Source organism: Amblyraja radiata, chromosome 4, assembly GCF_010909765.2.
Source record: "Amblyraja radiata isolate CabotCenter1 chromosome 4, sAmbRad1.1.pri, whole genome shotgun sequence".
Lineage (NCBI taxonomy): Eukaryota > Metazoa > Chordata > Chondrichthyes > Rajiformes > Rajidae > Amblyraja > Amblyraja radiata.
In genome coordinates this window covers 51,681,967-51,696,384 of record NC_045959.1, presented here as the reverse complement: position 1 = coordinate 51,696,384, position 14,418 = coordinate 51,681,967, and the positions used below count along the sequence as shown (strand labels likewise).

Here is a 14,418-nt window from a genome sequence, read left to right as displayed (position 1 = left end):
GATCATTGATGTACATGACAAACAACAAAGGACCCAACACCGATCCCTGAGGCACCCCACTAGTCACCTGCCTCCAACCCGACAAACAACCATCCACCATTACCCTCTGGCTTCTCCCATTCAGCCACTGTTGAATCCATCTTGCTATTCCTGCATTTATACCCAACAGTTGAACCTTCTTAACCAACCTTCCATGAGGAACCTTGTCAAAGGCCTTACTAAAGTCCATATAGACAACATCCACTGCTTTACCCTCGTCAATTTCCCTAGTTCTCACAACAACTCCAGGTGGTGCATGAGGGGGTGGGGGTGTGGAGGGAGAGAGGAAGTAGGTGGGGTGCTGCCTGACCCACTGAGTTACTCAAACACTTTGTGCCCTTTTTTTGTATTGTGCTGGTGTTGCATTTGATGGATATTGAAGTTGTTTTCCTTCGTGCCGTTTATATGACTGCTGAAATTTAAATGAATTTCTTGCCTTTGTTCAGCACAGACCATTTGACCTGCAAAATGTCTTTGTTTCATTCCACCCAAAGTTTCTCTATCTCTTTTCAGGCAATCACAGTAACCTACCATGCCACTCCAAGAGAGTGTTTTCAGTCTGAAACTGATTCAGCGCTACTGAGCATAATTTGTTTCTTTTGTGGTGATGAGGTGGCACGGCAGCAGCTTAGAAGGCAAGTGACTTCCATTTTTTTTAATCCTTTGTATTCATGAGCCTGCAAATTTTATTTCTTGTTTGGTGCAGTGAAATTTGATTAGCAAAATTTGAATAGCGGCTCGTACGAATAACGGCAGGTACTCGGGAAATCCTGTAAACTCGTGATGTATTTTCGACACTGAAAAATGTCCACGAGTAAAGAAATACTTGTGATGAAAAAAAATTATCACTTTTTACTCGTACGAGCCGCTACGAGACATCCACGAACTCCTACGGACCCGCTACAGACATTCTCCGAGTTCGAATCAGGGGAAAACTCTTGAATTACCTCGTACAGTGGGACAGGCCCTTAAAAATGCTGGGGAATGGATAATGTATCCCTAGATTACAGTTGTATTTCTCTGCATCAGGCAGCTATAATTGTAATCAAACTACTGAACCTCAGGACACCAGGAATTAGTGTGAAACTGAAGTCACAGGATCAGTGTTGATGTTATTCAATCACAAAGCAAGTTCAAGGGCTTACTTCTACGTGTATGTTTTGTTTATGTGATTAGGCTTAATGAAGCAGTGGGAATTTTAATCAATTGTCTGCCATTTTGAGGCATCTTGGGAGGCCGAAATGAGAGCTTTAATTAGCGATACACTTAAAAAATAAATGTTTAAGCAGGTGCATTAAATCTAAATTCTTCTTTTGCATTCAAACACTTGCATTTATCACAGAGCACTTGCCCACAATCGTCAGGCACTCGAGCAGATCATGCGTGGAGATAATCCACTTCAAAAGATAGACTTCACTCAAACGTTTTCTGGTGAAGAATTGGTATCAGAAGGTATTGATTTTTTTTTTAATTTGTATTTAAATTCCAGATTGATTTTTGTCACATTTTGTAATTTTAATATGTGCACTGCAGTTACTGACACTGAATGCTCAAAATTACTGCCTGTTAATTTTTGTAATTTACAAAATAATTTTGATCGGCCATTTTATATTTGGTGAAAAGTATACTTTTTAAAAGATTACTTTTATCTTATGATCTTTGGTTTTAATTTGTATGAAAATATATGAACAAGTTTCATATAGAATACAGAAGGTCTTGCATTTGTGTTTCTCTACTTCTTGCTATTCATGAGAGTTTGAGTCAGTTAAGTAAGGATTTAAAAAGTCTAACTTTCGTTCTGTGTAATGTTAAGCATCACTGGCAGTATCTTGTCGCAAAGGCAGCAAGAACCTGAACAGTGGTGAGCAAGAGGAGTCGGGCGTCATTCAGTGAGTTAACTGATATCAACCAAATCATTGAGGACAACTCCAATACCCACAGGTTTTACAAATGGATTCTGCTTCCTATAATGGAAGGTTGGGTATATGTTGATGTTGGTTTTGTCATTGTCACGTGTGCTGAGATACAGTGGAAAACCTTGATTTGCAGTCGTCCAAGCAAATCAAATCTTATATGATTACAATCAAACCATAGACAAGTACAACAGGTAGTGCAAGGAGAAAATAAACAGTGCACTATATCGTGTTGCAACTTCAGAGTAAGTACAGATATAAAGTGCAAGGTCCATAACATGGTAGATTGGGATATCATGACTGTCATTAGCTTATGGGAGGTCCTTTCAACAGCGGGGAAGAAGCTTTAGACTTTAGTCTTTACTTTAGACTTTAGAGAGACAGCGTGGAAACAGGTTCTTCGGCCCACTGAGTCCACACCAACCAGTGATCACCCTGTACACTCGCACTATCCTACACATTAGGGACAATTTACAGAAGCCAATTAACCTACAACGCTGTATGTCTTTGGATTATGGGAGGAAACCGGAGCACCCGGAGAAACCCCACACAGTCCCAGGGAGAAAGCATAAACTCCATACAGACAGCACCCGTAGTCAGGATTAAACCCAGGTCTCTGGTGCTTTAAGGCAACAACTTTACTGCTATGCCACTGTGCTGCCCACTGTACCTGAATGTGGTGGTATGTGCTTTCAAGCTTTTGTATCTGATGAAGGTAGATGTTGATAATTATACTGGTTGCACTGTATATAAAAGTATAAATTTGTTTGATAGCTTTCAACATGGCAAACGTATTAAAAGGAAAATAATTACAAAAATCTTATAACAGAGAATCTTAAGTTACTGTTTGTGATTTGCTTCTGTGTAGTCTACGACATACCAAACGGACCAAAAGATGTCCATATTTTCTATGGGAATCAGAAAAAAGTGATGCTTTCTGTAACTGCAAGATCTGCATTCCGTGAGTTGCCAAATACAGAAGACTTGGATTCATTTTCTCAAGGGATGAATGTTGCTTCTGAAAGGTGTCTGAAATTTCTGAATTACATTTTACTCGGGTTATTTAGCAGTTGGTATTTTTGCTTTATTCATGTAATTAAGTTTCGTTTGAACTGAACTTAAAATGAAAACTATTAAGCAGTAACCTGTGTGTAAAAATAAAATTTAATAATTAGCTCGAAATAAACAACTTTTTTAAAATGAACAATTATTAAATGTTTAAGTGAATAAATAATCAGGTGCTGTTTGCATTGTAGCGCCCTTGGAAATTCGGAAAGAAATCCATCTAATGCATCACTGGATGTTCTTCCAGTAAGGGGACCACAAGGCTCTCCATTGCTTTTGCATAATTCTAATCAAGTGCAGAGCCAATCACCCAAGCCCAAGTATTCATGGACAGTGCGGCCTGAGCATTTGATTCTTACGGTGGCATCAACTGGTGAGTGATGTGGCAGTGTTGTTTCCTTGAAGTTAAGAATGAGGCACGGTATAAAGGAAGATCTCTCCTGATTAGTCACCTCCTGAAAGGTAGACAATTTGTGTTCATCCTTCACACAGTTGACGTTGGAGATCGTGATTGAAGCTGGGTGGCCGCAGATGTGATTTACCCTTTCCAGTAAATTTGCTAGACAATATTGGAGAGGGGTTTTCATCAGGCACTTGATGGAAGAATTAACTATAGAGTTGCAGCATGGTGGTGGATTCTTGATCTATTTGCGTGTTATAAGAATGTAGAGTAGTTGCCCTGGAACCGCAAAATCGCATTTTTGGTCACATGCATATATGGAAAATCATGGATAACAAGGATTTCATGTACCTTCATTGGAGATTTGAATATTGGATGCATTCTGTTTTGTTTCTTGCAGTTGTAATTTGTCACTCATTTTCTAGATGGATCAGTACCAACTGGACGGGTACAGATTAGAAACCACTCCACTCGGTCTTTGTCTTTCGAGCTCACTTGGCCAGCGCACACCTTAACGGTGACGCCCCAACATGGAGTTGTTGACCCAGAGTATGTATAAACTTGTTTAGTACTTAAATGTGATGGGAATTTTACATTATTTGATGCACAAGTCTTATCAGATGCATAAGTTCCAATTTTACTTGTTTGAAGATCTTTGAGGTAGTTTCAAACCGACTGCTCAATTTGTTTTCTAGCTCTGCAAGTGCCCGCATCATTGCACAGACTGAGAAATGTACTTTATCAGTGCGAGATATCCTTACAGAATAATGCCTTTTGACAGGAGATCATTGTGCGCAGGGCACGTCATAGTGTGTCTCTTCAAGTAAATTATCCTCACTGAATTTGATATGAAATCATGCCACAATAAAGTTCAGAATCTATGAACTCTCAACTAACATGTCAGGAGAACCTTCAGATCATTTTGTAGTGGAGTTGAGAAAAAAACTTTGTCAGGGCTGGGTAGCAAATGCTCTCCTCTGTAGTGTAATGTTAATGACTTAAAAAAATTGGAGGGTTTCTATAAGATTTTTTTAATCCATTAATTAACTTATAGGCTCAGTACTGGTTAAATGTTGTTACGCCATGTTAAGCTTTAATGCAGTTAAAAGTACCTAACTGCAGTTGCTTGTATTATTTCTCCCATGTTTCATGGATAGGTGCTGCAGTGTCACAAGTATTTTAATGTTAAACATCCAAGTACCAGTGTTGCAAAGTTTGTCTAAGAACTGGATGACATGAATCTGTCTCTCCTGGATATCGATAATTAATTAAATCCATATTTGGATATTGGAAATTGTTTACCACTTTATTTCATAATAATAGTGAATGCAGATGGCTTCACTATTAATTACTATTGCCAATTTCAGGTCAAATGTATAGTTCGAAAGAAGGAACTACAAATGCTGATTTACAAAAAAAGACACAAAGTGCTGGAGTAAGTCAGTGGGTTAAGAGGCATAGGAATTTGATGGTGCTGATTGTAGTAATTTGACTTTCTACACTACAGTTTTGTGATTTTTACACAATCGCATGAAAGAGATTGTATAAATTTGGGTGGTTTTCTCCGGAGTTGCAGAAGCTTAGGAGCGACCTGATAAAAGTATATCAAGTTATGGATGCACACAGCGTTGATAGATCGTTTTGAGGGTAGAAATATCAAATACCAGAGGGCGTAGGTTTAAGGTGAGATGGGTAAAGTTTAACGGAGGCAAGTTTTAATAAAGGTGACAATAAAGGATACTTTACTTTACTTTTTATCATATACACAGAAAGTGAGAGGTGCCTGGAATGTGATGCTCGGCAAAGTGGTAGAAGCAGATGCATCAGGAATATTTGGGACATTTAGACAGAGGCAATGAATTAAGGGATGAGTGTGAGGACATAAACATATGTCACAGTGGACAGTGTTGCTGTACTCTTCATCCGCAAAACATTTTCTCTGATGTGCCAAATTTGTGGATTAGCAAAGAGTTAATGGTGATGTCAGGAAAAGCGATGGGATTTGGTTTGTTGGGAGAACGCTGGTGCAGGAAGAGTTCAGGAGGTAATGGGTTAAAGCGCAGTGCCATAGTGGGAGTGGAGAACTTCAAGGAGCATGGCCACTGCTGCTTCCCACAATGTAGCGCAAGTAAAAAGCCGCAATTCGTATTCTAACACAACTTTCTATTTTGCGATGTTTCTTTGGAATTCGACTATTACTTTAAAAAAGAATTAATAAGAATTTAAGTGCATTGAAAATGTTCCTGTTAATTCAAAAATGATGCAATGTAACTGAAATCTACGCTCTACTTTTTTTTCCATAAGGAGTCACTTATTAATCCTTGTGAGTCCAAATCCTTCTCTTGTTGCTAAACCTTCTGCTGTGCCATGGAGTGGGAAGATTTATGTACAATGTGATAATCAGCAGCAGGTAAGAAATGGATATCGTTTGGTGTTAATTAATTTTAAATGTGCGATTTCCCATTTTATTCTTAAGAGAAGATTTATCACCAGCGATGGAGATAGTGAGGTCTAGAAATGGTAGGGAAATGTCGGAAATGGTCCGGGTGTATTTGAGTGCCGGATGGAAGATACTGGTGAAATGGATATAGTCAGTGAGTTGTGTATGGGTGCAGGAGGTAGCACCAATGCAGTCGTCGAGTAGCAGAAGTCTCGACCCGAAACGTCGCCTATTTCCTTCGTTCCATAGATGCTGCCTCACCCGCTGAGTTTCTCCAGCATTTTTGTCTACCTCCCATTTTATTCAGGTGACTTCTGCATGTTACAGTGCAGAATTAAGTGGTGTAGGTGGAACTATGGACATACAAGATGAAGGATTTTCTGTATTCATTCACAAGATGTGGGAGTTGCTATTAATATTGGTATTATTTGTCCTTTTCTAATTGCACCTGGACTGATGACAGTTGTAGATTGCGAGAAAGATTGTTTTTAAGGCTACAGCAGGATGTGGATCAAATGGAAATTAGGGCAGTGTTTTTGCAAGTGGAACTTAATCCCAAAGTGCAAGGGGATACATCCTGGAAAATCAAATAGGGATATGCGACACATGACTCGGCATAGAGTTGCTGCCTTACAGCGCCAGGGACCTGAGTTAGATCCTGACAACAGGTGTTGTCTGTATGGAGTTGGTACATTCTCCCCATGACCTGCATGGGTTTTCTCTGTTTCCTTCCACACTCCAAAGATGTACAGGTTTCTGGGTTAATTGGCTTGGTATAATTGTAAATTGTCCCTTGTGTGTGTTAGTGGGATAGTGTTAGTGTGCTGGGATCGCTGCTTAGCGTTGACTCGGGAGCTGAAGGGCCTGTTTCTGTGCTGTGTCTCTAAACTAAGCTAAACATATATAGGATGGAATGTTGATGAACAGTGGGACATTCAATTCAAATCCATATTTCCCTACAAATGGCAGCACCAATAGAAGAGATGGTAACGAAGGCATGCTTGCCTAGATAGGACAGAACAGAGAATGTAAACACTGGTTACTTTAGTTTAGTGATACAGAGTGAAAACAGGCCCTTCGGCCCACCAAGTCTGCGTCAACCAACGACCACCCATACGCTAGTTCTATTTTACACATTAGGGTCGATTTATAAAGCCAATTAACTTACAAGCCTGCACATCTTTGGGTTGTGGTAGGAAACCGGTGCAGCCGGGAAAAAAACACATGGTCACAGGGAGAACATACAAACTCCATACAGACATTACCCATAGTCAGAGTCGAAACTGGGACTCTGGTGCTGTAAGGCAGCAACTCTATCACTATGTTGCCCAGACTACACGTGGAGTATTTTGTGCAATTCTGGGCACTACTCCATAGGAAATATGTGGTTGCAAAGAGAGATCAACCAAGATGTTGGATTGGAGGAGTTATGGTGAGAGATTGGATAGGCTGGGCTTATTTTCCCTTGAACAATGGAGGCTTGAATGATCTGATAGAAGTACATGAAGTAATTGGCATTGATAACGTATTTTCGATTGACTCCTCCCATTTCCTCCAAATACAAGGCGTAGCTATGGGTACGCGCATGAGCCCTAGCTATGCCTGCCTCTTTGTAGCGTACGTTGAACAATATTTGTTCGAGGCGTATCAGGACCCTATCCCCAAACTCTACCTCCGCTACATCGACGACTGCATTGGTGCTACCTCCTACACCCATACACAACTCACTGACTTCATCCATTTCACCACTAACTTCCATCCGCCACTCAAATACACCTGGACCATTTCCGACATGTCTACCTGGCATAGATAAGGTAGATCACCAGAATCCAAATCCCATGGTAGACTATCTGAAATTAAGAGGGCATAGTTTAAGGTGAGGGAAATTTGAGGGAAGTCTTTTTAGCATGATTAATATCTAGAACTTTCTGGAGTCGGCTACAATCGCTGCAACTAACACTCATTTGGACAGATATTGGTGAAATAACCCTGCCACGAATAAAGGAATACCCAAAGTTTGAGCACTGCGTGGCATTTGCACTTTTATTTTAACTAAATTCACATTCTTATTTTGGTAGCTTAAAGGTTAAAACTAGTATTGGCAGAATAAACAAAATTATTTGACATTTTTAATAATCAATTGTGCCCAATTATAATATCCTTTTGTTTCCATATTGTCCAATGTTCTTGACTAATGTTGTTTTCCAGTTAATTAAAGTACAAATTCGGGAAGATGTCACGATGGACGCTTCTGTAGCTGTACAAAGTCCAAATGTGATACCAGACACAGAACCTTGGACACCTAACCTACATCATTCAATTATTCCATCAAACTCTCCACCTGCGATACTAAAGATAAAGAGTCGCACTGCACATTTTCCCTCTACAGAAGCTGGGTCTAGCTCGGGTAAGCTAATATTTGTTAATTTATGCTAATATAGGGCAACGCAGTGGCACAGCGGTAGAGTTGCTGCCTTAAAGCGACAGAGACCCGGGTTTGATCCTGACTACGGGTGCTGACTAAAGATGGCGCCTGCCTGTGGTGACATTTTGCCAGCAGCTCAACAGAAGATAATTAATTACAGGTTCTCTCAACTCACCTGGATTAGAGAAACGGCAGTTATCGGCGCCGTAATGGACAAGTTGCTAGTGCACTTGAAAGCACTAGCGATATCGCGATTTGCCGCAGCTGCGGGAGCCCCCGACTGCAAGCGTTCCCTCGATCGCTGGAGAACACCCGACCCGACTGAGGACCACAGGTACTGTACCTGGAAACACCGGGAAGACCTCCGGAGCCGACAGGCAGGATTTTTCCCAGGAACAACGGAACTGGAGCTGCCTTCTGTGAGGGAACCCCCGATCGCAACGGAGCTGGAGCTGCCGTCTGCAAAGGAATCCCCGTTCCAGCGCAGGTTCGCAGAAGCAGCAGGTACAGTAAGTACAGTACCTGGAAACAATGGGGAGGCCTCCATTGTGTCCGGAAACGTTGCCGACGAGCAGGATTTCAGGTCAGACTGAAGCGCACGGGGACATCGACCCCCCTCTCCCTACCATCCTACTGGCCAATGTACAGTTCCTTGAAAATAAAGTGGAGGACTTAAGAGCAAGGTAGACAAAACTAATGTCTAAAAAGTCTGAAGAAGGGTTTCGGCCCGATACATTGCCTATTTCCTTTGCTCCATAGATGCTGCCGCATCCGCTGAGTTTCTCCAGCACTTTTGCCTACCTTCGATTTTCCAGCATCTGCAGTTCCTTCTTGAACGACTAAAGAGCAAGGCTGCTTTACCAAAGAGAGCTAAGGGAATGCTCTGTGTTCTGTTTCACAGAGACATGGCTCACCCCCAGCTCCCCAGACTCAGCGGTCCAGCCTGAAGGTTTCTCCATCAACCGTATGGACCGTACCCTGGCATCTGGGAAAGGGAAAGGGAAAGGAGGGGGCGTCTGCCTCATGGTCAACTCTGCGTGGTGCTCAGACATGGCAGTCCTATCTAACTCCTGCTCTCCACATCTGGAACACCTGGCTGTGAAGTGCCGTCCCTTCTACCTACCGAGGGAATTCACCTCCATCATCCTGACCGGTCCACATCCCTCCCCAGGCAGATGTTCATCTGGCACTGGGGGAGCTGCACGCCGTGGTCAACAAGCACCAGACGGTTTACCCCGAGGCATTCACCACCATTGCCGGGGATTTAAACAAAGCCAACCTTAAAGGGCCTATCCCACTTGGGCGTCATTTGCGCGTCACGCAGGTGGCGCACAAACATTTTGTGAATCCCAAAATCCTGGGGAGCCGCGCGTGACCCACGTCACTGCCTATGCCACCACGCCTCACCACACGTCATGACGCGTAAATGATGTTGCATAAATGATGCGCAAATGACACCCAAGTGGGACAGGTCCTTAAGAAGTCGCTCCCTAACGTCCACCAACATGTCTCCTGCAGCACCAGAGAACCAAACACCCTCGACCGCTGCTACACGACCATCAAAGATGCCTATCGCTCTATCCCTCGCACTCACTTTGGTAAATCCAACCATACTGTGGTGCTGCTTCTTCCTGCCCACAGGCAACAATTGAAGAGGTGAGGACTGTACAGAGCTGGTGGGGGGTGGGGGAGGGGGGGGGGGGGGTCTGTTTGGACTCCAGGCCTGTTTGGAGTCTGTAGACTGGGTAATGTTCAAGGACTCGGCAACAGACCTGAATGAATATGCCACAGATGTTACAGACTTCATAAAGAAATGTGTGGAGGACTGCATCCCTACAAAAACCTTCCGAGTGTTTCCTAACCAGAAGCCTTGGATGAACCATGAGATCCACATTCTTCTGAAGACCAGATCCCAGGCATCAGGTCTGGCCATCCAGAAGTCTATAAGAAGTCCAGATACGACCTTGGTAAGGCCATCAAAAAGGCCAAAAGGGACCTGCTCTAAGCTGGAGGATGAGACAGATGTTCGGCAGCTGTGGTGGGGCCTGAATGCAATGCAAGGCGAAACCAGGAGGCAGATCGAATGTCAGCGAAGCATCACTCCCTGACTAGTCAATACGTTTTACGCACGCTTTGATAGGGAGAACACTAATGTGCCTTCCCGAGCCCCCATTCGCCATGATGGTATTTCAGTCATAGTCACAGAGGCCGACGTCAGAAAATCCTTCAGGGGGGTGAACCTTTGGAAAGCGCCTGGACCTGATGGTATACCTGGTCGCGTTTTAAAAACCTGTGCGGACCAACTGACTGGAGTCTTTACGGACATTTTCAACCTCTCACTTCTGAGGTTCCCACCTGCTTAAAAGGGCATCAATAATACCGGTGCCCAAGAAGAGTAAGGTGACGTGCCTCAATGACTATCGACCAGAGGCACTAACGTCTGTGGTGATGAAGTGCTTTGAGAAGTTGATCATGGTGCATATCAATTCCTACCTCGACAAGAACCTGGACCCACTGCAGTTCGCCCACCGCCACAACAGATCAACGGTGGATGCGATCTCGCTGGCTCTCCTCTCCGCTCTGGACCACTCGGACAACAAAAACTTATATGTCAGGCTGTTATTCATTTACTACAGCTCGGCATTTAATACCATCATCCCCTCCCAGCTGGTTACCAAGCTCTCAGATCTGGGTCTCTGCGCATCCCTCTGCAATTGGATCCTCGACTTCCTCATTCACAGACCACAGTCTGTCCGTATTGGTGGAAATGTGTCATCCTCGATAACAATCAGCACGGGAGCACCTCAAGGCTGCGTGCTTAGCCCCCTGCTGTACTCTATACTCATGACTGCGTAGCCGGTCATAGTGCGAACTCCATCAAGGTCGCCGACGACACCACTGTTGTAGGACCTATCACTAATGGGGATGAGTCAGAGTATAGAAGTGATATCGACCGATTGAACAAATGGTGCCAGCACAATAACCTGGCTCTCAACACCAGCAAAACCAAGGAACAGATTGTGGACTTTGGAAGGGGTGGGATAGGGACCCACAATCCCATTGATATCATTGGGTTGATGGTGGAAAGGGTCAAGAACTTCAAATTCCTGGGCGTGCATATTTCCGAAGATCTCTCCTGGTCCCAGCGCACTGATGCAATTATAAAGAAAGCACATCAGCGCCTCTACTTCCCGAGAAGATTGCGGAGAGTAGGTATGTCAAGGAGAACTCCCTCAAACTTCTACAGGTGCACAGTAGAGAGCATGCTGACCAGTTGCATCGTTGCTTGGTTCGGCAACTTGAACGTCCAGCAGCGGAAAAGACTGCAAAAAGTTGTAAACACTGCCCTGGCCATCACCGGCTCTGACCACCCTACCATCGAGGGGATCTATCGTAGTCGCTGCCTCAAAAAGGCTGCCAACATCATCAAGGACCCACACCATCCTGGCCACACACTCATCTCTCTGCTGCCATCAGCTAGAAGGTACAGGAGCCTGAAATCTGCAACATCCAGGTTCAGGCATAGCTTCCCCACAGCCATCAGACTATTTAACACAACTACAAACAAACTTTGAACTATAACAGCCTATTGCACTTTATCTGTTTATTTATGTGTATATATATATATATATATGGTCTATGGTATATAGACACACTGATCTGTTCTGTATTTATGCCTACAATATTCTGTTGTGCTGCAGCAAGCAAGAATTTCATTGTCCTATCTGGAACACATGACAATAAACTCTCTTGACTTGTACGCTCTCCGCGTTAACGAGTGGGTTTTCTCTGGGTGCTCTGGTTTTCTCTCACTCTCCAAAGACGTACAGGTTTGTAGGTTGACACAAAATGCTGAAGTAACTCAGCGGGACAGGCAGCATCTCTTGAGAGAAGGAATGGGTAACATTTCGGGTCGATACCCTTCTTCAGTCTGAGTTACTCCAGCATTTTGTATCTATATTCAATTTAAACCAACATGTAGGTTTGTAGGTTAATTGGCTTTGGTTAAAAATTGTAAATTGTCCCAAGCATATGTCGGATAGTCCCGGTGTATGAGAATCCCTTGTCGGCACAGACTCGGTGAGCCAAAGGGCCTGTTTCCAAACTGTATCTCTAAATTAAACTATATGTATGTAGTTGCCTGGTCAATATATTATTTATCGATAATTGGAAAACTGTAGCCTAAAATCTGAATGCATGTTTTCCATCACCTGATCTTCCACCATTAATTTTGACACGTAACCAGGTTCACCTGATTAGAAGAGACCATGCAGTGGTAGATAAACTTGTTTTGTTTGCCTCTCTGCGACTTTAGTCATCGGGATATACAGCATTGATTTATGCCATTCTGTACAACTTGCCCATGTCCACCAAGTTGTTGAACTGCCTAATTCGAGTTGACCTGCGCTGGGCCAATATCCCTCTCAGCCTTTCCCAACTGTCCAAATATATTTAAAATGTTGTACCTACAGCTACTTCTTTGCCAGCTCATTCCATTTACCCAACACACTCTGGGAAAATTTGCCCTTTTTAAATCTTTCATCTCTCATCTTAAACCTGTGCCCGAGAGTCTTTGATTCCCCTACTCTGGCAAAAAGGCTCTAGCTCATCACCATATCTATGCCCCCACATGATTTTACAAGTCTCGATAAGGTCACCCCTCAGCCGCCACTGCTCCAGGAGAAAGAAAAAACTTGTAGCCTATCCAGCATTTCCCTATAATCTCAATCCTTCCAGATCTGGTAACATCTTCATACATCTTTTTTGCACTCTTTCCAATTTCATGACATCCTTCCTATAGCAGGGAGACTAGAACAGTCCACAGTACTCCAAATGTGGCCTACCAATACCATGTACTGCTACAACTTGATGTTTAATTACCTCACTGATTAAGAAAGTGTGCCAAATGCTGCCTTCATCACCCTGCCTATCTGTTTTGGTACTTTCATGGTGTAAATCCTTTGGCCTTGTAAGTTAAAAAGATTTAAACACATTTTAATTTCAACACAGAATCATTATTGGAAATTGAAAATGCTGGAGGAGAAACTATACAATGGTTTTTATCATCATTTGCACCTCCCTATGTAAAGGTAAGTTGACCCAAAATAATTCACAATTGTGGATATTAGTGATTTTCTGCATTTTAAAATTTGTACCTGCTTGTAAAACAATGTTGCTAAACCTTGTAAGTTAGCCTTGTTTTCAACCAAGATTCCTATAGCTATTGTGATTTAAAGGACAGTTGCTACCTAATTCACTGACAGTTACAAATAACTTAATTTTCTTTTAGCAAAATTGGACACTGCATCAATAATGATGGTTAGGAAGACAATGAATCCCATAAGAGTCTTGCGTTTATGGGTAGGAAGGAACTGGATGTACTGGTTTATACCGAAGGTAGACACAGAATGCTGGAATAATTTAGCAGGTCGGACAGCATCTCTGGGGGAAAAAATGAATGTGAAGTTTTGGGTAGGAACCCTTCTTCAGACTGCTAATGTAAGTAGTTGCGAATAAGTAATCTAATACAACTAAGTAGCAATCTGAAGAAGGGTACCAACTGGAAATGTCACCTATTCTTGTTCTCTAGTGATGCTGTGTGACCCACTGAGTTGCTCCAGCATTTTGTGCCAAGTTTATGGCACAGAAAGAGACCTTTACTCCAACATGTAAATGCTTGGTGGAAAGGAGCTATGGGTGTCACGGTGGTTCCAAGAGCTCTCCCGAGTTTGCCCTGATTCGAACTCGGAGGTTTACGGTAATGGCCACTCGTCGGTACTCGGGGCTCTCGTGGACATTTTTCATCATGTTGAAAAATCTTCACGAGTCTTCCCTTGCTTACCTGCCATTAGCGAGTCTTCCCGAGTACCTGCCGTTAGCGTTACGAGCCGCTAAGAGACGTCCCCGAGCTCTGACGTTCCCGCTAAATTCATTGTCCGTGCTTACCATGAGTTTGATTTTTTTTTAAACTCGGGAGAGCTCTTTGAATGAACTCGTACCGTGGGACAGGGCTTTTACTGCATTACAATGCCAGAGACCCGGGTTCGATCTTGACTACGGGTGCTTATCTGAACGGAGTTTGTACGTTCTCCCGTGACCTGCAAGGATTGTCTTCTGTTTCCTCCCACACTCCGAA

General features: G+C 43.1%; 1 protein-coding gene across 7 annotated transcripts in view; it reads left to right on the top strand.

Annotated features, from left to right (window-relative positions):
- Positions 1-14,418, top strand: part of cep192 (centrosomal protein 192) — a 112,668-nt gene that overhangs the window by 83,053 nt on the left and 15,197 nt on the right. For 6 of the 7 annotated variants that reach the window (XM_033019432.1, XM_033019431.1, XM_033019433.1 and 3 more), the window contains 8 exons: positions 553-674; positions 1,382-1,491; positions 2,821-2,977; positions 3,209-3,390; positions 3,843-3,966; positions 5,722-5,827; positions 8,066-8,264; positions 13,293-13,372. In XM_033019432.1, the coding sequence (XP_032875323.1) occupies positions 553-674; positions 1,382-1,491; positions 2,821-2,977; positions 3,209-3,390; positions 3,843-3,966; positions 5,722-5,827; positions 8,066-8,264; positions 13,293-13,372 (1,080 nt within the window). Of the gene's footprint in view, positions 1-552; positions 675-1,381; positions 1,492-2,820; positions 2,978-3,208; positions 3,391-3,842; positions 3,967-5,721; positions 5,828-8,065; positions 8,265-13,292; positions 13,373-14,418 lie in introns of those variants that run through there. The other variant, XR_004411717.1, reaches the window with a different exon arrangement.